Below are 24,462 nucleotides of genomic sequence, written 5' to 3' on the forward strand. Positions count from 1 at the left end.
TCAAAGCCCAAGGAAGCAGGTGGTTTTCCCTACCGGATGTTAAAATGTATTACTGGGCTGCCCACCTATCCATTCTTGCATGGTGGAAAAAAGGTCCACCCTCTACCTCAGACTCGTGCCCAGCATGGTTACTCATAGAGCGAATGCTTTGTAAGAAGACTTCCTTACCAGCTCTCCTTAATAGCCCCACTGCAGTTAATAAGTCACATTTTAGTAACAGCCTCATGGTTGGCGTCTCATAATCTTATAAACCTCTATCAGATCTCCCCTCAGCCTCAGCCTCTCCAGAGAAGACAACCCAAATCTGTCCAACTTCTTGTTATAGCACTTGCTCTCTAAACTAGGCAGCATTCTGGTAAACCTCTTCTTCACCCTCCCCAAAGCTTCAACATCCTTCCTGTAATGGAGTGGAATACTCCAAGTGTGGTCTGACTAAGGTTTCATCCCCCCCCCAACTTTGCTCCAAAAATCTTAAATTTATGCCCCCTCATAATAGCCATTTTCACTCTGGAAAATCTCTGGCTATCCACTCGATCTATTCTCTCATCATCTTGTACATCTCTATCAAGTCACCTCTCATCCTCCTTCAATCCGAAGAGAAAAGCCCCATCTTGCTCAACCTGTCATTCCACACTCTCACAACCCTCTGAGTGAAGAAGTTTCCTCTCATGCTCCTCTTAAACTTTTCACCTTTCAGCCTTAACCCATGACCTCAGGTTGTAGTCCCGCCCAATCTCAGTGGAAAAAGCCTGTTTGCATTTACCCTATCTATACCCCTCACAATTTTGTATACCTCTGTCAAATCTCCTCAACTTCTACATTCTAAGGAATAAAATCCTAACCTATTCAATCTTTCCTTATAACTCAGGTCCTCCAGACTCGGCAACATGTTTGAAAATTCTCTCTATATCTACATCTTTCCTGTAGGTAGATGACCAAAACTGCACACAATATTCCAAATTAAGCCTCAGCAACGTCTCATACAACTTCAACATAACAGCCCATCTCCTGTACTCAAATCTTTGATTTAGAAGACCATAATACCATAAGACATAGGAGCACAAATAGGCCACTTGGCCCGTTAAGTCTGCTCCACCATTTCATTATGGCTGATCCAATTTTCCTCTCAGCCCCAATCTACTGTCTTCTCACTGTATCCCTTCAAGCCCTGACCAATCGAAAATCTATCAACCTCTGCTTCAAGAATTCACCTCCACAGCTGCAGGTGGCAACAAATTCCACAGATACACCACTTTGGCTAAAAACAATTACTCCTCGTCTCCATTCTAAAGGGACCCCCCTTTAATCTGAGGCTGTGCCCTCTGGTCTTAGACTCTCCCGTCAGAGGAAACATCCTCTCCACATCCACTCCATTGAGGCCTTTCTCCATTAGATAGGATTCAATGAGATCACGCTTCAACCTTCTGAATTCTAGTGAATACAGGAGCAGAGCTATCAAACGCTCTTCGTATGACGAGCCATTCAATCCTGGAATCATTTTTTTGTGAACCTCCTTTGAATCCTCTCCAGTTTCAGCACATTTTTTCTTGGATAAGGAGCCCATGCCTGTTCACAATACTCCAAGTCAGGCCTCATCAGTGCTTTATAAAGTTTCAACATTACATCCTTGCTTTTATATTCTAGTCCTCTTGAAATGAATGCCAACTTTACATTTGCCTTCCTCGCCACAGACTCAACCTGCAAATTAAACTTTATGGATTCTGCACAAGGACTCCCAAATCCCTTTGCACCTCAGTTTTTTGTATTTTCTCTCTGTTTAGAAAATAGTCAATCCTTTCATTTCTTCTACCAAAGTGCATGACCATACATATCATGACACAGTATTCCATCTGCCATTTCTTTGCCCATTCTCCTAATCTGTCTAAGTCCTTCTATAGCTTCTCTACTTCTTCAAAACTACCTGCCCCTCCACCTATCTTCATATTGTCTGCAAACTTTACAACAAAGCCATCAACTCCATCATCCAAATCATTGACATGTAACGTAAAAAGAATCTGTCCCAACACAGACTCCTGTGGAACACCACTAGTCATGGGTAGCCAGTCAGAAAAAGCTCCCTTTATTCCCACTCTTTGCCTCCTGCCAATCAGCCACTGCTTTATCCAGGCTAGAATCTTTCCTGTAATACCGCGGGCTCATAGCTTGTTAAGCAGCCTCAGGTGTGGCACCTTGTCAAAAGCCTTCGGAAAATCCAATACGCAACATCAACCAATTCTTTGTCTATACTGCTTGTTAATTCTTCAAAGAATTCCAATGTATTTGTCAGGCACGATTTTCCCTTAAGGAAACCACGCAGACAATGACCCATTGTACCAACTACCCTGAGAACTCGTCCTTAATAATTGACTTCAACATTTTCCCAACCATGAGGTCAGACCAACTGGCCTATAGTTTCCTTTCTTCTGCCTCTCTCCCTTCTTGAAGAGAAGAGTGACATTGTAGCGATGTGCTACACACAGAGCTAGAAATAACGACAAGCAGTCTGTAAGTTGCACTCGAGACTAGTTTATTCAAACTTGGCGGCACTGGCTTTTATGCAGTTCCGTTTCCGCCCTCTCCGGGCGGAAATGACGTCAGAGGTGCATTACAAGTCTCTCCCCGCACGCGGGCTTTCTCCCCTTGCTGGTGAAGAAGAAGGCCCAGTGCCATTTCGGGGCTGGCCTCTCTGTCAACGTGCTTCCCATTTTGTGAGCCGGTTCGCCTGCATAGAAAGTGGGTCGCCACAACATTTCCATTTTTTCCATTCTTCCAGAACCATCCCAGAATCTAGTGATTCTTGAAAAATCATTTCTAATGCCTCCACAAACTCTTCAGTCGCCTCTTTCAGAAGTCTGAAGTGTACACCATCTGGTCTCATCTGGTCTAGGTGACTTATCTACCTTCAGACCTTTCAGTTTCCCAAATAATCTTCTCTCTAGTAATGGTAACTTCACACACTTCATGCCCCTGACACCTGGAACTTCTACTATACTGCTTCCACTGTGCAAAGTACTTATTCAGTTCATCTGCTATTTCATTGTCCCCCATTACTAGCTCTCCAGCATCATTTTCCAGTGATCCGATATCCACCTTGCTCCTCTTTTACACTTTATGCATCTGAAGAAACTTTTGGGATTCTCTTTAATATTATTGGCTAGTTTACTTATGAAAGCCAATGTGCCAAAAACTTTCTTTACGACCCTATCTGTGGCGCCACTTTCAATGAATTATGGACCTGTATTCCCAGACCCCTTTGTTCTTCCACACTCCTCAGTGTCCTACCGTTCACTGTGTAAGACCTACCCTGGCTGGTCCCACTGAAGTGCAAAACCTCACACTTAAACATACAACATAGAACAGAGAATAGTACAGTACAGTACAGGCCCTTCGGCCCACAATGTTGTGCCGACCCTTAAACCCTGCCTCCCATATAACCCCCCCCCAACTTAAATTCCTCCATATACCTGTCTAGTAGTCTCTTAAACTTCACTAGTGTATCTGCCTCCACCACCGACTCAGGCAGTGCATTCCACACACCAACCACTCTCTGAGTAAAAAACCTTCCTCTAATATCCCCCTTGAACTTCCCACCCCTTACCTTAAAGCCATGTCCTCTTGTATTGAGCAGTGGTGCCCTGGGGAAGAGGCGCTGGCTGTCCACTCTATCTATTCCTCTTAATATCTTGTACACCTCTATCATGTCTCCTCTCATCCTCCTTCTCCCCAAAGAGTAAAGCCCTAGCTCCCTTAATCTCTGATCATAATGCATACTCTCTAAACCAGGCAGCATCCTGGTAAATTGTCTGCATTAACTTCTATCTGACATTTTTCAGCCCATTTTCCCAGCTGCTGCAGATTCCTCTGCACGCCATGATGGCCTTCATCACTGTCCACTACACCTCCAGTCTTGGTGTTATCCGCAAATTTGCTGATCCAGTTGATCACCTTATCATCCAGATATACAATAGATACATAGAAGGTAACAAACACAACAGATCAAGCACCAGTCAGAGAAGCTACCCTCTACTACCCCTCTCTGGCTTCTCCCACAAAGCCAATATCTAACCCAATTAACTACCTCATCCTGAACAAAACATAGAAAACCGACAGTACAATACAGGCCCTTCAGCCCACAATGCTGTGCCGAACATGTACTTACTTTAGAAATTACTTAGGGTTACCCATAGCCCTCTATTTTTCTGAGCTCCATGTACCTATCGAGGAGTCTCTTAAATGACCCTGTCATATCTGCCTCCACCACTGTCGCTGCTAGCCTATTCCACACACTCACCACTCTCTGCGTAAAAAATTTACCCGACATTTCCTCTGTACCTACTCCCCAGCACCTTATACCTGTGCCCTCTCTCTGACTATCTACATGATCAATGCCTCAATTGAACATTCTTGACCAACCTCCCACGTGGGACCTTGTCAAATGCCTTACTAAAGTCCATGTAGACAACATCCACTGCCTTGCCTTCATCCTCTTTCCTGGTAACTTCCTCGAAAAACTCTATAAGTTTAGTTGGATATGACTGACCACACCCAAGGCCATGCTGACTATCCTTAATCAGTCCGGTCCCTTGGAATAATTTTCCAACAACTGATGTCAGACTCACTGGCATATAGTTTCCTGATTTATGTTTAGAGCCTTTCATAAACAGCGGAACAACAATGGGGAAGTCTTTTAGGACCGAGATTAGGAAAAACTTCTTCACACAGAGAGTGGTGAATCTGTGGAATTCTCTGCCACAGGAAACAGTTGAGGCCAGTTCATTGGCTATATTTAAGAGGGAGTTAGATATGGCCCTTGTGGCTAAAGGGATCAGGGGGTATGGAGAGAAGGCAGGTACAGGGTTCTGAGTTGGATGATCAGCCATGATCATACTGAATGGCGGTGCAGGCTCGAAGGGCCAAATGGCCTACTCCTGCACCTATTTTCTATGACTATCCTCCAATCCTCTGGCACCTCTCCTGTCACTAAAGATGATTTAAATAGCTCTGCTTTTGGGCTCCAGCAATGTCTGCACTTGCCTCCCATAGGGTCCGAGGGAAAACCTTGTCAGACCTTGAGGACGTATCCACCCTGATTTGCCTCAGGACTACAAACACCTCCTCCTCTGCAATCCATACAGGGTCCATGAAGTTGCCTCACTTCTATAGATTCTGTGTCCATATCCTGAGTAAGTACAGATGCAAAAGAATTGTTTAAGATCTCCCCCATCTCTTTTGGCTCCACACATGGATTACCATTCTGATCTTCCAGTTTTGTCCCTTGCAATCCTTTTATTCGTAACATAACTGTAGGAACCCTTCGGATTCTCCTTCACATTGTCAGTTAGGGCAATTTCATGCCTACTTTCATCCCTCCTGATTTATTTCTTAAGTGTTCCTTGCATTTCTTGTACTCCATAAGCATCTCATTGGTTCCTACCTGCCTATACCTGCTATGTACCTCCTTTTTCTCTTATCCAGGGCCTCAAAATCTCTTGAAAACCAAGGTTCTTAACATTTGTTATCTTTGCCTTTTATTCTGACAGGTACATGCATACCTTGTAATCTCAGAATTTCACTTTTGAAGGTCTGCCACATACCAAGTACAACAGTGCCAGAAAACAGCCTATCCCAATCCACACTTGCCAGATCCTTTCTGATACGATCAAAATTGGCCTTTCTCTAACTTAAAATCTCAACCCACGGACCAGACCTATCTTTTTACATACTCACTTTGAAAGTAATGGCATTGTGATCAATAGATGCAAAGTGTTTTCCTACACAAACATCTGTCACCTGCCTTGTCACATTCCCTAATAGCAGATCCAGTATCGCATGCTCCTTCATTGGGACCTCTGTGTACTGATGAAGGAAATTTTCCTGAACACATTTGCTAAAACTCAATCCCATCTAGTCCTTTTACAGTACGGGAGTCCCAGTCAATATGCATAAAGTTAAAATCACCTCTATAACAACCTTATGTTTCTTGCAAGCGTCTGCTATCTCTCTACAAGTTTGTTCCTCTAAATCCCTTGAACTGTTGGGTGGTCTGTAATATAGCCCCATTAACATGCTCATACCTTTCTTATTATTCAGTTCCACCCATGACATCTCCCCAGACGAGGTCTCCAGTCTGTCATGACTGAGCACTGCCATGACGTTTTCCCTGACTCGCAACGCCATCCTTCCTTCTGCTCTATCACACCTATAACAATGGAACCCCAGAATACAGAGCTGCCAGTTCTGCCCCTCCTCACTAATAGCTACAACATTACAATTTCAGATGTTGATCTATGCCCCAAGCTCATCTGCCTTTCGTACGATATTTCTTGCATTGAAATAGAAGCAGCTCAGGACTCCAGTCGCACCATGCTCAACTTATTGATTCCTGGCTTTGTCTGAGGTCTTACCAACATCTGCCTCCACAACCTCTCCACTAACTGTTCTGGCACTCTGGTTCCCATCCCCCTGAAACTCTAGTTTAAACCTCACCGTGCAGCATTAGCAAACTTTCCCATTAGGATATTAGTCCCCTTCCAGTTCAGGTACAAACCATCCCTTCTGTACAGGTTCCACCTTCCCTGGAAGACAGCCCAATTATCCTACAATCTTATGCCCTCCCTCCTACACCAACTCCTTATCCATGTGTTAAAACATTTGATCTTCCCAGTTCTGGCCTCACCAGCATGCGGCATTGGTAGCAGTCCTGAGATCACAACCCTGGAGGTCCTGCCCTTTAATGTTGCACCTAACGCCCTGTACTCTTTATGCAGAACCTCATCACACATCCTGCCCATGCCATTGGTACCTACATGGACCATGACCTCTGGCTGTTCACTCTCCCACTGAAGAACGATGAGGACTCAATCCAAGATATCTCAGACCCTGGCATCCGGGAACAATGTACCATCTGGAAATCTCATTTTCATCACAGAACCTCCTGTCTGTTCCCCTAACTTACGAATCCCCTATCACCACAGCTCACCTCTTCTCCTCCCTTCCCTTCAGAGTCACAGGGCCAGACTCAGTGCCAGAAACCCGACCCTGTGACTTTTGTCTGCTCAGTCATCCCTCCCAATAGTATCCAAACTGCTATACATGTTGTAGAGACGGATGATCACAGGGGTACTCTGCACTGGCTCCTTAACCCCTTTCCCCTTCCTGACTGTCACCCAGTTTCCTGTGTCCTGCACCTTGGGTATAACTACCTCTCTGTGTCCTATCTATTACTTCCTTTAGCCTCCTGAATGATCCAGAGTTCATCCAGTTGCAGCTCCAACTCCTTAACATTGAATGTTAAAAGCTGCAGGTGGATGCACTTCTTGCAGGTGTAGTGGTCAGGGACACTGGAGGTCTCCCTGCCTTCCCACATCCCGCAAGAGGAGCATTCCACTATCCTGTCTGGCATTTCCTACTGTGCTAGATGAGCAGATATAAAGAAGGGGGAAGAAAAGACCTTCTTGTGTTTTCCCTCTCTGACTGAAGTCTCTCTATGTTGAAGCCTGGAAGAACTAAAGCCTCAAAGTCTCCACTCTGATTCTGCCCACTCTGATGATGGCCACTCTGACTCTACCCACTCTGACGATGGCCGCTCTGATTCTGCCCACTGTGACGATGGCCGCTCTGACTCTGCCCACTCAGACGATGCCCACTCTGACTCTGCCCACTCAGACGATGCCCACTCTGACGATCGCCGCTCTGATTCTGACCACTCTGACGATGGCCGCTTCACTTACCCCGCCTTACTTTAATTTGTTCTTGCTAATCAAACCTGAACACTGATTAGCCATTGATCGAAGCTCCAAAAAAACAGCCACAAGTCACTGCCTTTAATATTCAATCAGTGAACCTGAGTGAATTATGTCCTCTCAAGCTACTGATCTCTCCAAATGGCCGTTGCTCAAACCTCCAAAAAAAATGTTGTGAAATTTGTCCTTTTGTGGCAGCAGTACATTACAACACATAATAATAAAATCAGAAATTACAACAAGTATATAGAAAAAACAAATTAAATAAATAGAGCAAAAAGAGAGAGAGAAAATAGTGAGGTAGTGTTCATGAGTTCATTCTCCATTCAAGAATCTGATGGTGGAGCAGAAGAAGCTGTTCCTGAAACATTGAGTGTGTGTCTAAAGCTCTTGTACCTCCTCCGTGATGGTAGCAATGAGAAGGGGGTACGTCCTGGGTGATGGGGGTCCTTATTGGTGAATAACAACTTTTTCAGGCATCATCTTTTGAAGGTGTCCTATGTACTGAGGAGCCTAGTGCCCATGATGGAGCTGGCTGAGTTTACAACTCTCTGCAGCTTCCCCGACCCTGTGCAGTAACTTCCCCCAAACCAGACGGTGATGCAAGCAGTTAGAATGCTCTCCGCAGTACATCTCTAGAAGTTTGCAAGTGTCTTTGGTGACATACCAATTGTCTTCAAACTTCTTATGAAATATAGCCGTTGTTGTGCCTTCTTTGTAATTGCATCAATATGTTGGGCCCAAGATGATCCTCAGATGTTGACACCCAGGAACTTGAAACTGCTCAGTCTCTCCACTTCTGATCCCTCAATGAGGACTGTGCCAACTTCTCCTTCCTGAAGTACACAATCAATTCCTTTGTCTTACTGATGTTGAGTGAAAGCTTGTTGCTGCGACATCACTGAACCAGCTGATCAATATCGCTCCTGTATGCCCTCTTGTTGCCAGCTAGTTTATAGCTGGCATTTCAGCTGTGTCTAGCCACAAATCTGTGGGTGTAGAGAGAGTAGAACAGTGGACTAAGCACGTGGGCAGTACATGTGACAGTGTGCACGTGGGCAGTACATGTGATGGTGTGCACGTGGACAGTACATGTGACAGTGTGCACGTGGACAGTACGTGCGACAGTGTGCACGTGGACAGTACGTGTGACAGTGTGTATGTGGACAGTACGTGTGACAGTGTGGATGTCGGCAGTACGTGTGACAGTGGATGTGGACAGTACGTGTGACAGTGTGCACGTGGACAGTACGTGTGACAGTGTGGATGTCGGCAGTACGTGTGACAGTGGATGTGGACAGTACGTGTGACAGTGTGGATGTCGGCAGCACGTGTGACAGTGGATGTGGACAGTATGTGTGACAGTGTGCACGTGGACAGTACGTGTGACAGTGTGGATGTCGGCAGTACGTGTGACAGTGGATGTGGACAGTACGTGTGACAGTGTGTATGTGGACAGTACGTGTGACAGTGTGGATGTCGGCAGCACGTGTGCACGTGGACAGTAGGTGTGACAGTGTACGTGTGGACAGTACGTGGACAGTGTGCACGTTGACAGTATGTGTGACAGTGTGCACATCAACAGTACGTGTGACAGTGTGCATGTCGACAGTACGTGTGACAGTGTGCACGTTGACAGTACATGTGACAGTGTGTCTGTGGACAGTAGGTGTGACAGTGTGTATGTGGACAGTACGTGTGACAGTGTGGATGTCGGCAGTACGTGTGACAGTGTGCACGTGGACAGTACGTGTGACAGTGGATGTGGACAGTACGTGTGACAGTGTGTATGTGGACAGTACGTGTGACAGTGTGGATGTCGGCAGCACGTGTGACAGTGTGCACATGGACAGTAGGTGTGACAGTGTACGTGTGGACAGTACGTGGACAGTGTGCACGTTGACAGTATGTGTGACAGTGTGCACATCAACAGTACGTGTGACAGTGTGCATGTCGACAGTACGTGTGACAGTGTGCACGTGGACAGTACGTGTGACAGTGTGTCTGTGGACAGTAGGTGTGACAGTGTGTATGTGGACAGTACGTGTGACAGTGTGGATGTCGGCAGTACGTGTGACAGTGTGCACGTGGACAGTAGGTGTGACAGTGTACGTGTGGACAGTACGTGGACAGTGTGCACGTTGACAGTATGTGTGACAGTGTGCACATCAACAGTACGTGTGACAGTGTGCATGTCGACAGTACGTGTGACAGTGTGCACGTTGACAGTACATGTGACAGTGTTCACGTTGACAGTACATGTGACAGTGTGGATGTGGACAGTACATGTGACAGTGTGCATGTCGACAGTACGTGTGACAGTGTTCACTTCACATTGACAGTACATATGACAGTGTGCACATGGACAGAACGTGCGACAGTGCACGTGTACAGTACATGTGTCAGTGTGCGTGTGGACAGTACATGTGATAGTGTGCATGTCGACAGTACGTGTGACAGTGTGCACATCGACAGGTGAGACAGTGTGCACGTGGACAGTACATGTGACAGTGTGTGTGTGGACAGTACATGGACAGTACGCGTGCAGTGTGCATGTGGACAGCACGTGTGACGGTGTGCACGTCGACAGCACGTGTGACAGTGTGCACGTCGACAGTACGTGTGACGGTGTGCACGTGGACAGCACGTGTGACGGTGTGCACGTGGACAGCACGTGTGACAGTGTGCACGTGGACAGCACGTGTCACAGTGTGCGTGTGGAGAGCACATGTGACAGTGTGCGTGTGGAGAGTACATGTGAGTGTGCACGTCGACAGTACATGTGACAGTGTTCACGTTGACAGTACATGTGACAGTGTGGATGTGGACAGTACATGTGACAGTGTGCATGTCGACAGTACGTGTGACAGTGTTCACTTCACATTGACAGTACGTATGACAGTGTGCACGTGGACAGAACGTGCGACAGTGTGCACGTGGACAGTACATGTGTCAGTGTGCGTGTGGACAGTACATGTGATAGTGTGCACGCCGACACTACGTGTGACAGTGTGCACGTCGACAGTACGTGTGACAGTGTGCATGTCGACAGTACGTGTGACAGTGTGCACATCGACAGGTGAGACAGTGTGCACGTGGACAGTACATGTGATAGTGTGCGTGTGGACAGTACATGTGATAGTGTGCGTGTGGACAGTACATGGACAGTACACGTGCAGTGTGCATGTGGACAGTAGGTGTGATGGTGTGCACGTCGACAGTACGTGTGACGGTGCACGTGGACAGTACGTGTGACGGTGTGCACGTGGACAGCACGTGTGATGGTGTGCACGTGGACAGCACATGTGACAGTGTGCACGTGGACAGCACGTGTGACAGTGTGCACGTGGACAGCACGTGTGACAGTGTGCACGTGGACAGCACGTGTGACAGTGTGCACGTGGACAGCACGTGTCACAGTGTGCATGTGGAGAGTACATGTGAGTGTGCACGTCGACAGTACGTGTGTGTGCATGTGGACAGTACGTGTGACAGTGTGCACCTGGACAGTACGTGACTGTATGCACGTGGACAGTACGTGTGACAGTGTGCACCTGGACAGTACGTGTGACAGTGTGCACGTGGACAGTACGTGTGACGGTGTGGATGTGGACAGTACATGTGACAGTGTGCATGTGCACAGTACGTGTGACAGTGTGCATGTCGACAGTACGTGTGACGGTGTGCACGTCAACAGTACATGTGACGGTGTGCACGTGGACAGTACGTGTGACAGTGTGCATGTCAACAGTACGTGTGACGGTGTGCACGTCAACAGTACGTGTGACAGTGTGCACGTGGACAGTACATGTGACACGTTTTACATATTGGCTTAGCGTGTCCGAAAGACAGAGAACCAATGTCTGAGAGTCTGCGATTGCATGTTCTGGCCCAATGTCAGCAAGTCTGAGAGCTTTAGGCAAGGACTGATGACCCTGAGATGGCCTGTGTTCGCTGGGGTTGTGCGTGTTTGAAGGGCTAGTTGGACACAAGGAAGGAACGGGGCTTGTTTGCGGCTGTTTTTGTTGTTTGTGTTGTTCTGTTGAACGTTGTGGGCATGCTACATTAGCACCGGTCTGTGTGGCAATACTTGCAGGCTGCCCCCAGCACATTGTTAAGTCATGTTACCACAAATGACATCCTCAACATAGAGGAATGTTCTTTTGGAAATGGGAAAGAATTTCTTTAACCAGAGGGTGGTGAATCTGTGGAGTTCATTGCCACAGATGGCTGTGGAGACCAAGTCATCAAGTATGTTTAAAGCGAAGGTTGAGAGGTTTTTGATTCCTCAGGGCGTCAAAGGTCACAGGGAAAGGGTTGAAAAGGATAATATATCAGCCACATTGAAATGGTGGAGCAGACTCGATGGGCCAGATGGCCTAATTCTGCTCCTATGTCTTATGGTCTTACAACTATGGTCAGAGCCTGGAAGAGTGATGCTTGGGAAAGGGGACAACCCTACCCTACCTCTGCGGCATCCATGTTCCAGGAATCTGGGCTCTAATTATGAGCCGATGTCTCTTCTGGCTTCCTCACACATAAAGTACTGCTAATTATAAACACACCAGATGCTGGACATCCAAAGCTACACACACAAAATGCTGGAGGAACTCAGCGGGCCACGAAGCACCTACGGAGATGAATAAAGAATCCTCGTTTCAAACTGAGCCTTTTCATGATGAAGGGTCTCAGCCCTCATCACTCCACTGTTTATTCCTCTCCATAGATGCTGCCTGACCTACTAATTCAGAGCATACAGACGCAGAATTAGGGCATTGAGTGTGCTCCACCATTCCATCATAGCCGATGTATTATTCCTCTCAACCCCAGGCTCCCGCCTTCTCCCTGTAACCTTTGATGCCCTGACTAATCAAGAACCTATCAACCTCCACTCTGAATATATCAAATGACTTGGCCTCCACAGCCATCTGTGGAAATGAGTTCCACACATTCACCACACTCTTTCTGAAGAAATTTCTCCTCATCTCTCTTCTAAGGGATGTCTTCCTATTCTGAGTCTGTGCCCTCTGGTCCTAACTCCCCCTATAGGAAACATCCTCTCCATTTCCACTCTATTCAATATTTTAGGTTTCAATGAGACCCCCCCCCCCATTCTTCTAAATTCCAGTGAGTACAGGCCCAGAGCCTTCAAACGCTCCTCATACATTAATCCTTTCATTCCCGGAATCATTCTGGTGAACTTCCTCTGAGTTCCTCCCTCAATTTGCGTGGGTTACTCTCAAGAGCTGTTAATTGCCTCTGCCTTACCTTTTAATGTAATTCTTGCCGGAGAGGATCTGCTGCAGGAGGGTAACCAGAGCGAAGGAACAAATAAATATGAAAAACAGGGTTCTATTTCCCAACAGATCTCTTCCCGAAGGATCCGAATACATTCCTGCGGCATTAACACCAGCTTCTCCTGGGGCCCTGGACTGACTGCTGGTTTGCAAACTGATTTGCAATCTCCACCGGGGGGGAGGTCGGTCTGCGACCCGCGGGGGCACGTTTACTACCACCTCCGGGCACGGGATCCGAGGCGCCCACAAACTCCTTCCCCCTCCGAGCCCGCCAGTCCGCCGCAGTCCTCTTCAAGATTCAGCCCCCGACCTTCCCGCCTCTGCATAGGAATGCGCCGCTTTCTCGGAGATAGGCTGCGGTGCTCGAAGGGATTTCGTGATGAGGAAAGGTAAACGGTCGCAAGATGAGGTGTTTGAGGTGGCGTTAGATGTTAAACACGTTGGTCAGGGACTTTACGGGAACCGTTTTCTCCCTAACCGTGCGCACCCAGAGGCGACAGAGGGGTCCGTCCCGAAGCCGGTCACGAAGAGTCTGTTTCACCGGAGATCCGCAGGCGGCGTTTTCAGTTGCCCGTCTCCGCTTTGCAATGACAACCGGGCGGATTTAATTCCTAAACTAGCCTTAATCCAAAATCACAAGCGCGCCAATAAACGCATAGGGGCACATTTGCTTTTTCACTTGGTAACTCCGTTTCAAGGTTTGCCGTTGATCACACCAAGACGTGACATTTGCCGCACCTTTCTTCCTCCCGGGCTCCGACCCCTCCGTCCCCCTCTGTCCGCCGCTCTGCTTGCCGCGATTCCTGTCTCCCTATCCTTCTCCCGCTCTCTCCGCTCTCTCCCTCTCTCTCTCTCTCTCTCTCTCTCTCTCTGTCCGAATCACTCACAAGGTCAGTAACCTCGTCAAGGACAGACCGGCTGCTCACACTCCCCACCCGTCATCTCTCTCCACACGTGCCTTCCACCGAAACGAGCGATTACAATTTATATACACATTTACCTTCTGCACGTATTGCACAAAACACGTACCAAAACGTGAAGGGCTATAATTAGAAATAATAATACTAAATGCTAAATACTAAATATATCTGCCGCGCAAAATCATATATTTGAAACTTAGAACATAGAAAACCATAAGACATGGGAGCAGAATTAGGCCATTCGGCCCATCGAGTCTGCACTGCCATTCCATCATGGCTGATTTATTCTTCCTGTAACCTTTTGACACCCTGACTGATCATGAACCTATCAACCTCCTCCTGGTGACTCTGCTTTTGTATATGGTATTCCAATACGGTACCAGTCAAGGATGATCGCACATGTGTCGGCCGTTAGTCCATTTGCCGGTGCCCTGCTCTTGCGCTTCCCGCCATTGGAATTCCGATCGAGCCAACGTTATCTGTAGCCGCACACCTTAGGGTGTGAATGACTTAATGACTTGGATGAGGGAATTAAATGCAGCATCTCCAAGTTTGTGGATGACACGAAGCTGGGTGGCAGTGTTAGCTGTGAGGAGGATGCTAAGAGGATGCACAGTGACTTGGATAGGTTGGGTGAGTGGGCAAATTCATGGCAGATGCAATTTAATGTGGATAAATGTGAAGTTATCCACTTTAGTGGCAAAAATAGGAAAACAGATTATTATCTGAATGGTGGCCGATTAGGAAAAGGGGAGGTGCAACGAGACCTGGGTGTCATTATACTCCAGTCATTGAAAGTGAGCATGCAGGTACAGCAGGCGGTGAAAAAGGCGAATGGTATGCTGGCATTTATAGCGAGAGGATTCGAGTACAGGAGCAGGGAGGTACCACTGCAGTTGTACAAGGCCTTGGTGAGACCACAACTGGAGTATTGTGTGCAGTTTTGGTCCCCTAATCTGAGGAAAGACATCCTTGCCATAGATGGAGTACAAAGAAGGTTCACCAGATTGATTCCTGGGATGGCAGGACTTTCATATGAAGAAGGACTGGATGAACTGGACTTGTACTCGTTGGAATTTAGAAGATTGAGGGGGGATCTGATTGAAACGTATAAAATCCTAAAGGGATTGGACAGGCTAGATGCAGGAAGATTGTTCCCGATGTTGGGGAAGTCCAGAACAAGGGGTCACAGTTTGAGGATAAAGGGGAAGCCTTTTAGGACTGAGATTAGGAAAAACTTCTTCACACAGAGAGTGGTGAATCTGTGGAATTCTCTGCCACAGGAAACAGTTGAGGCCAGTTCATTAGCTATATTTAAGAGGGAGTTAGATATGGCCCTTGTGGCTACGGGGATCAGGGGGTATGGAGGGAAGGCTGGGGCGGGGTTCTGAGTTGGATGATCAGCCATGATCATAATAAATGGCGGTGCAGGCTCGAAGGGCCGAATGGCCTACTCCTGCACCTATTTTCTATGTTTCTATGTTTCTATGAAAGGCACTGGTGAATATGGAAGAGAAACCCGTCAGGGTGGAGACCGGGTTGTTTAATCTGTGAAGTTTCAGCACTGTGACAGCTGACAGTACATGGAATCAGTATGGATGGTCTGCATGGACTACCTGCCTCCAGAGGTTGACCATGACCGGTGAGAGTTACAAGGTAGCTAGAAAGTAGCCTAAGAATGGTTCATTCATTCTGATCCATAGATCGAGGACGGCAGACATTTTCACAGGGTGGAGATGGCTAATACCAGGGGGCTTAATTTTAAAGTGATTGGAGGAAAGTATAGTGGGGTGTCAGGTAAGTTCTATACATGATGTATACATATCAAATATGATGGCAGAATATAGTATTAATGGTAAGACTCTTGGCAGTGTGGAGGATCAGAGGGATCTTGGGGTCCAAGTCCATAGGATGCTCAAAGCAGCCACACAGGTTGACTCTGTGGTTAAGAAGGCGTACTGTGTATTGGCCTTCATCAATCGTGGGATTGAATTTAGGAGCCGAGAGGTAACGTTGCAGCTATATAGGGCCCTGGTCAGACTCCACTTGGAGTACTGTGCTCAGTTGTGGTCGCCTCACTACAGGAAGGATGTGGAAGCCATAGAAAGGGTGCAGAGGAGATTCACAAGGATATTGCCTGGATTGGGGAGCATGCCTTATGAGAATAGGTTGAGTGAACTTGGCCTTTTCTCCTTGGAGTGACAGAGGATGAGAGGTGACCTGATAGAGGTGTATAAGATGATGAGCGGTATTGATCATGTGGACAGTCAGAGGCTTTTTCCCAGGGCTGAAATGGTTGCCACAAGAGGACACAGGTTTAAGGTGCTGGGGAGTAGGTACAGAGGAGATGTCAGGGGTAAGTTTTTCACTCAGAGAGTGGTGAGTACGTGGAATGGGCTGCCGGCAACGGTGGTGGAGGCGGATACGATAGGGTCTTTTAAGAGACTTTTGAATAGGTACATGGAGCTTAGAAAAATAGAGGCTACAGGTAAGCCTAGTAATTTCTAAGGTAGGGACATGTTTGGCGCAACTTTGTGGGCCGCAGGGCCTGTTTTGTGCTGTAGTTTTTCTATGTTTCTAAGGTAGATGGGGAAGGAGGGGGCGGTGGTGAGAGGTAATGGGTAGAAAGGCAATAGACGGGAGAAGAAGGAATCTGATAGGATAGGAGAGTGGCCCATGGAAGACAGGGAAGGAGGAGGGGCACAGGGGGTGATGATAAGCAGGTGAGGAGAAGAGGTGGAGGGGTGGGTTAGTGGTTGGAGGTCAGGGGTGTGGAGGGGTGGGTTAGTGGTTGGAGGTCAGGGGTGTGGAGGGGTGGGTTAGTGGTCGGAGGTCAGGGGTGTGGAGGGGTGGGTTAGTGGTCGGAGGTCAGGGGTGTGGAGGGGTGGGTTAGTGGTCGGGGGTGTGGAGGGGTGGGTTAGTGGTTGGAGGTCAGGGGTGTGGAGGGGTGGGTTAGTGGTTGGAGGTCAGGGGTGTGGAGGGGTGGGTTAGTGGTCGGGGGTGTGGAGGGGTGGGTTAGTGGTTGGAGATCAGGGGTGTGGAGGGGTGGGTTAGTGGATGGTGGTCAGGGGTGTAGAGGGGTGGGTTAGTGGATGGTGGTGTCGATCAGGCCTACTGCTTAGGTCTGTTTTTGAGTCTGATGGTTCTGTCATGGATGCAGTGTTGCCTCCTCCCTGATGAGAAGGGGACAAGCAGTGTGTGACATTACCGGCCCTTTTCTGTACACATGTTCTTAACAGCGGATCGGCGGCTGCTGGTGATGCGTTGGGCAGTTCTGCCTACCCACTGATTTCAATGTCTCCATGTGCAATGTTGTTTTTCCTCCATCACACTTTAATTTCTTTAAGTTCCAGAAATTTATCTCCCTTTCCTCCTCCTTTCGTTTTCTATTCTCTATTCAGGTTACTCTCTCACCCCCTTGCAGTGGGATATGAACCAGCTGGAAAAATGGGCTGAAAAATGGCAGATGGAATTTAATGCAACAAGTGCGAGGTGTTGCAATTTGGGGGAACTAACTAGTGTAGGTCTTACATGGTGAGCAAGGTGTGAGGTAGGACAGAGGCATCTTAGAATACATAGAACACAGAAACATAGAAAATATACAGCACATTGTTGTGCCAACCACGTAACCTACTCTAGAAGCTGCCTAGAATTTCCCTACTGCATAGCCCTCTATTTTTCTAAGCTCCATGTGCCTGTCTGAGAGTCTCTTAAAAGACCCTATTGTATCCACCTCCACCATCGTCGCCAGCAGTGCATTCCACACACCCACCACTCTCTGTGTGAAAAACCTGCCTCTGACATCCCCCTTGTACCGACTACCAAGCATCTGTGCCCCCTCATGTTAGCCATTTCAGCCCTGGGAAAAAGCCTCTGACTATCCACACCATCAATGCTTCTCATCATCTTATACACCTCTATCAGGTCACCTCTCATCCTCCATCGCTCCAAGGAGAAAAGGCCAAGTTCATTCAACCTACCGCCTTATGAAAACAGGGTTGAATGAACTCGGCCTTTTCTCCTTGGAACGATGAGAGGTGACCTGATAGAGGTGTATAAGATGATGAGAGGCATTGATCATGTGGATAATCAGAGGCTTTTTCCCTGGGCTGAAATGGCTGCCACAACAGGGCACAGTTTTAAGGTGCTGGGGAGTAGGTACAGAGAAGATGTCAGGGGTAAGTTTTTTCTCAGAGAGTGGTGAGTACGTGGAATGGGCTGCCGGCAACGGTGGTGGAGGCGGATACGATAGGGTCTTTTAAGAGACTTTTGGATAGGTACATGGAGCTTAGAAAAATAGAGGGCTATGGGTAAGCCTAGTAATTTCTAAGGTAGGGACATGTTCGGCACAACTTTGTGGGCCGAAGGGCCTGTATTGTGCTGTAGGTTTTCTATGATCTATGTTTCTATGGAGAGTGGTGGGTGCGTGGAACCTCCTGCCAGGGGTGGTGGTAGAGGAAGGTACATTATGAAACTCTTTGATAGGCACATGGATGACAGAAAAAGTAAGAGTTATGTGGAAGGGAAGGGTTAGATTGATTTTAAAATAGATTAAAATGTTGACACTATGTCACGGGCTGAAGGGCTGACAATATGATAAGGAATGGAGTTAACGGTTGTCTGTAGAATTGTACAGAACTGTTGAAAGCTGAATTGTAATAAATCTTGTTCCCAATGATGTCATATCACTCGTATTTTAATAAAACAGAGGGAATGATAAAAAAGGACTCATCTGCGAGAGCAGAGGAAATGTGCCTGGAGTCGGAGAAAGTGTGTGTGTGGTGGGGAAGAGAAGACTCTGTTTCAGTATTCACCAGTGGGAGAGACCTTGCCACTTGTGAGGAGGCTGATATACTAGACTATGTCCATGTTAAGAAAGAGGATGTGCTGGAACTTTTGAAAAATATTTGGATAGATAAGTTCCCAGGGCTGCATCAGATATACCCCAAGTTACCATAGGAAGGCAGGGAAGAGATTGCTGCGGCTTTAGCGATGATCTCTGCATACCCACTGGCCGCAAAAGTAGTACCAGATGATTGGAAGCTGGCAAATGACAATCCTTTGTTCAAGAAAGGGAATAGAGATAATCCTGGGAATTATAGAGATCTATAATCAGTGGACGATAGAACATAGAACGTTATAGGACAGGAACAGGCCCTTTAACCCACGATGTGCTGAACCAATTAAATTAGTAATCAAATGGCCAACTAAACTAATTCCTTCTGTCTACACAATGTCCATATCCTTCCATTTCACTCACATTGATGTGCCAACCTAAACATCTCTCAAAGGTCTCTAATATATCTGCCTCTACCACCAAACCAGGCAGCACATTCCAGTCACCCACCACTCTGTGTAAAAAACTTGCCCCTCACATCTCCTTTGAAATTACACCCTTCCGCTAAAGTGCATGTCCCTCTGGTATTAGACATTTCAACCCTGGAAAAAAGATACTGTCTGCCTACTCCATCTATGTCTGTCATAATCTTATAAACCTCTATCGGATCTCCCCTCAGCTTCTGCCGCTCCAGAGAAAACAACCCAAGTTTGGCCAACCTCTCGTTATAACACATGCCCTCTAATCCAGGCAGCTTCCTGGTAAACCTTCTCTGCACTCTCTCCAAAACCTCAACATCGTTCCTATAGTGGGGCAACCAGAACAGTGTGCAATCCTCCAGATGTTTAAAACTAGAGTTTTATAAAGTTGCAAGATAACTTTCTCACTTGTGAACTCAAAGCCTCATCTAATAAAGGGAAACATTCTTAACCACGCCTTAGGCATTGATCAGACCACACTTGGAATATTTTGAATAGTTTTGGGCCCCTTATATAAGAAGAGATGTGCTGCCATTGGAAAGGGTTCAGTGAAGGTTCATGAGAATGATTCCAAGAATAAAAGGGTTAATGTTGAAGGATTTTTTGATGCCTCTAGACCTGTATTTGTTGGGGTTTAAAAGATTGGTGGAGGGTCTCACTACTGAATATTGAAAGATCTGGATAGAGTGGATATGGAGGGAGTCGTTTCCTGTAGTAGGGAAATCTAGGACCAGAGGACACAGCCTCAGAATAGAATGCCATCCCTTTAGAACAAAGATGAGGAGGAATTTATTTAGCCAGAGGGTGCTGAATCTGTGGAATTCATTACCACTGACAGCTATGGAGGCCAAGTCATTGAGTATATTTAAAGCGAAAGTTGATAGGTTCTTGATTAGTCAGGGTGTCAAATGTTACGTGGAGAAGGCAGAAGAATGGAGTTGAAAGGAATAATAAGACCATAAGACATAGGAGCAGTATTAAACATTTGGCCCCTCAAGTCCGCTCTGCCATTCAATCATGGATGATACTTTTCTTCCCTCCTCAGCCCAAACCCCTAGCTCTCTCCCCGTAACCTTTGATGCCGTGTCTCCATTTTCCTATCATCTACTGTACGAGCCTGTCTAAGAATTTCTTAAATGTCTTTAATGTATCTGCCTCTAACACCACCCATCTACCTCAGACAACCCCTCTATACTTTCCCCTAATACTTTAAGGTGATTAAAGTGTTATGGCCCCTCATATAAACCATTTCTGCCCTGGGAAAAAGTCCACTCAATCTATCCCTTTATCATCTTGTACACCTCTATCGTCGCCTCTCACCCTCCTTTGCTCCATACAGAAAAGTCCTAGCCCGCTCAACCAATCCTCATAACACATTATATAAGTGAACTAAATTGGCCAAGATGGCCTGATTCCGTGCTGTAATTGTTATATGGTTATATAGGTCGGTGGGAATAGGTGAGAGTAAGAGATTGGCACGGACTAGAAGGGCTGAGATGGCCTGTTTCCGTGCTGTAATTGTTATGTTATATAAATGAAAGTGTGGTAAGATGAGATTTGATTCATTAAGCTATTTATTTTATTTCACGGAATGTAACACACAGACCAAGAATTACAATCATACTTATTTAAATCAATTATTTCCATCCTAATAATATTCCATGATCTGCTATTTTCCCTAAATTATTACCTTGCTCTCTTTAAACAAAATCACCAAAGCCAGGGTGCTTTATATCCTTTTTAAAGAGGTGACCAATTTTACTGATCCATTAGCTATCTGGATGATAATGTGGTTAACTGGATCAGCAAATTTGCAGATGACACCAAGATTGGGGGTGTAGTGGAGAGCAAGGCAGACTAACAAAGCTTGCAGTGGGATTTGGACCAGCTTAAAAATGGCAGATGGAATTTAATGAAGACAAGTATGAGGTGTTTCTCTTTGGTAGGACAAACCAGGATAGAACTTACATGGTGAATGGTAGGGCACTTAGGAGTATGGCAGATACTGTGTTCTTGGAACAGAGATGCATAATTCCTTGAAAGTGTTGTCAGATATTGTATCATTTCTTAATGCATGCATTATTAAATGACAATAAAAGAGGACTGCGTGTCTTCATAATCTAAAAAGATGTAGATAGGGTTGTAAAGAAAGCTTTTGGCACTGTAGTCTTTATAAATCAAAGTACTGAGTACAGGAGATGGAATGTTATGTTGAAATTCTATAAGATGTTGGTGAGGTCTAATTTGGAGTATTGTGTGCAATTCTGGTCACCTCCCTACAGGAAAGATGTCAATAAGATTGAAAGAGTGCAGAGAAATTTTACAAGGATGTTTCCAAGACTTAAGGACCTGGGTTTTAAGGAAACGTTGAATAGGTCAGAACTTCATTCTCTGGAATGTAGGAGAATGAGAGGAGATTTGATAGAGGTACACAAAATTATGAGGGGTTTAGAGAGGGTAAATGCAAGCACGCTTTTTCCACTGAAGTTGGGTGAGACTAGAACTAGAGGTTATGTGTTAAGGGTAAAGGTGAAATATGTAAGGGAAACCTCTTCACTCTGAGCAAAATGAGAGTGTGGAATAAGCTGCCAACACGTGGTGGATTTGATTTCATTTGTGACAATTAAGAGAAGTTTGGATAAGTACATGGATGGGAGAGGTATGGTCCAGCTGCAGGCCAATGAGACTAGGCAGAAGACCGGGCTGGCAAGGATTAGATGGGCTGACAGTTTCTGTCCTACAGGGCTCTATGAATCTATGAGTGGGTGCTCTGCTCCAGTGGTAATCCCACTTTATGCCCTTCACCTTGTTCAGCAGAAAGAATGCCAGCTCCCTGCTGGTGATAGAGTCTACTCGGTCTACACTAGTTCCCAGCTGAGAAATCCCATCATCTCATTCCCTCACTTCTTATCCTAAGTCCATTCAACATAGGAGCAGAATTAGACCATGTGGCCGTTGATAATGCTCAGCCATTCCAATATGGCTGTTTTTTTAATCCCTCCCAAACCCATTCTCCCTCCTTCTCCTCAAAACCCTTTACACCCTGACTAATCAAGAACCTATTAACCTCCGCTTTAAATATACCCAATGACTTGGCCTCCACAGCCATCTGTGGCAATGAATTCCACTGGTTCACCACCCTCTAGCTATAATTAGTATAATTATTATAATTAATAACTCATCTCCTTTTACTTTAGGCCACAAACTTATCAATCACCCCTGATGAGTTAACTCATGAGTTATTAACTTCAAACTTTCTGCATAATCACTGAGTTGAACTGCATGTGCATGTAACGAGAGCTGTATAACTCATCTCCTTCTACCTCAGGCCACGAACTTATCAATCACCCATGCTGTGGACACTTTCTGGAGGTCCAAGATCCGTATGCTCCACGACTGCTGGACTAAGTGTGTAAATATAGGAGGGGACTATGTTGAAAAATAAATGTGCCAGGTTTTCTAAAATTGACTCCTTCTACCCTAGGCCACGAACTTATCAATCACCCCTCATATGATTTCCATAATGGTTCTTTTACTCTTGTAGTTTCTTAACTCCACCCACAAAGATTCAACATTCTCTGACTCTGTGTCACCTCTTTCCGAAGATGTGATTCCATGTCTTAGGATGAAAACAGAACGATTCGGTTAACTCAAAAAAAATCAAATATAACATAATAAAAGAGCAACAAATTCAAGACGATAAATGTAGAAAATGCCAAGAAAAGCCAGAGACAATCCAACAACTACAGGATTCTGCAGCAGTTTAACTCAATCTGATTACTTACACAGGCACAAACAAGTAGCAGACATCAATTACCAAAATCTTGCTTTAAAATACAAACTCCTAAAAGAAATCATACCTTACAATAAATACAAGCCTGATCTAGTTTTAGAGTCAGCTTCCCACAAATTATATTATGACCGATCAGTTATTACAGATAGGACAATCCATAATATCTGTCCGGATATAATAATACAGGATAAACAGGCAATAACATCTTACATGATAGATATAGCCATTTCAAATAGACTCAACATACAGAAATCATGAAGTGAAAACCACCAGAAATATGCTGAATTAAAAGTGGAAATTGAAAAACTATGGAACATGAACAGGGTGTACATTGTCCCGAAAGTAATATCTACAACTTGTATCATCCCAAAGGTACTAGATAATAGCTTTTAACAATTAGGCCTACACAGCAATATTAATGTAAATCTCCAGAAAGCCACAATACTAAACACCACTAGAATAGTCAAAGTTCCTAGCTATTGAGAAATGAGTGTGCTTGGCTATGTCCATATCTCAGGTTTTACCAGCTTGAGCTAAGAATATTAAAATAAATAAATAAACAAACAAACAAACAAACAATATCGAGAACATAGATGAAGAGTCCTTGAAAGTAAATCCACAGGTTGTGGGAACAATTCAGTGTTGGGGTGAGTGAAGTTGAGTGAAGTTATTCCCTCTGGTTCAGGCGCCTAAGGGTTGATAGGTAATAACTGTTCCTGAACCTGGTGGTGGGAGTTCTGAGGCTCCTGTACTTACTTTCTTCTTCATGGCAACAGCGAGATATGACCTGGATGGTGAGAGTCCTTGATAATGATGCTGCTTTCTTACGACAGCACTCCGTGTAGATGTGCACAATGGTGGGGAGGGCTTTACCCGTGTTGGACCACGTGCATTACTTTTTGTTGGATTTACTGTACATGAACTTTGGTTTTTCCATACCAGGCCGTGACGCAAGCAGGCCCTTTCAAATGTGTAAGGGGAACTGGAGGGTGGTGAGAATATGGAATAAGCTGCCAGTGCAAGTGGTGGATACCATTTCAATTTCAATGTTTAAGAGAAGTTTGGATAGGTACATGGATGGAAGGGGTGTGAGGGCTACGGTCCACGTGCCAGTCAATGGGACTAGGCAGTTTAAATGGTTCTACACCAACCACATGGGCCAAAGGGCCTGTTTCTGTGCTGTAGTTTTTTTACGACTCTTCTATGACTCTATGATTCCCCCTTTGATGGATTTGAGGGGAACCATGTGGCTTTGAGAGGTCTTTCTTGATGCTATCATACATAAACCCAATATTGCCTGTCATTGCTAAGATTTGGATGTCTTCACTGAACTTTGTTTCTCACAGCTCTGAGGATCTGTAGGTTCCTTTCAGTGGGCAAATTGTTTGTACTCA

The 24,462-nt window shown here is 45.9% G+C and overlaps 1 protein-coding gene across 2 annotated transcripts in view; it reads right to left on the reverse strand.

Annotated features, from left to right (window-relative positions):
- The window catches only part of st8sia5 (ST8 alpha-N-acetyl-neuraminide alpha-2,8-sialyltransferase 5), a 116,440-nt gene that overhangs the window by 70,933 nt on the left and 21,045 nt on the right, over positions 1–24,462 (reverse strand). Inside the window, exon 1 of one of the 2 annotated variants that reach the window (XM_063042584.1) lies at positions 13,011–13,839. The exons of the other annotated variant lie outside the window; for it this stretch is intronic. Coding sequence (XP_062898654.1) covers positions 13,011–13,135 — 125 coding nt within the window. The 5' untranslated portion in view covers positions 13,136–13,839. Of the gene's footprint in view, positions 1–13,010; positions 13,840–24,462 lie in introns of those variants that run through there. 2 annotated transcript variants of the gene reach the window in all.

The sequence above is a fragment of the Mobula hypostoma genome, chromosome 3 (genome assembly GCF_963921235.1).
Source record: "Mobula hypostoma chromosome 3, sMobHyp1.1, whole genome shotgun sequence".
Lineage (NCBI taxonomy): Eukaryota > Metazoa > Chordata > Chondrichthyes > Myliobatiformes > Myliobatidae > Mobula > Mobula hypostoma.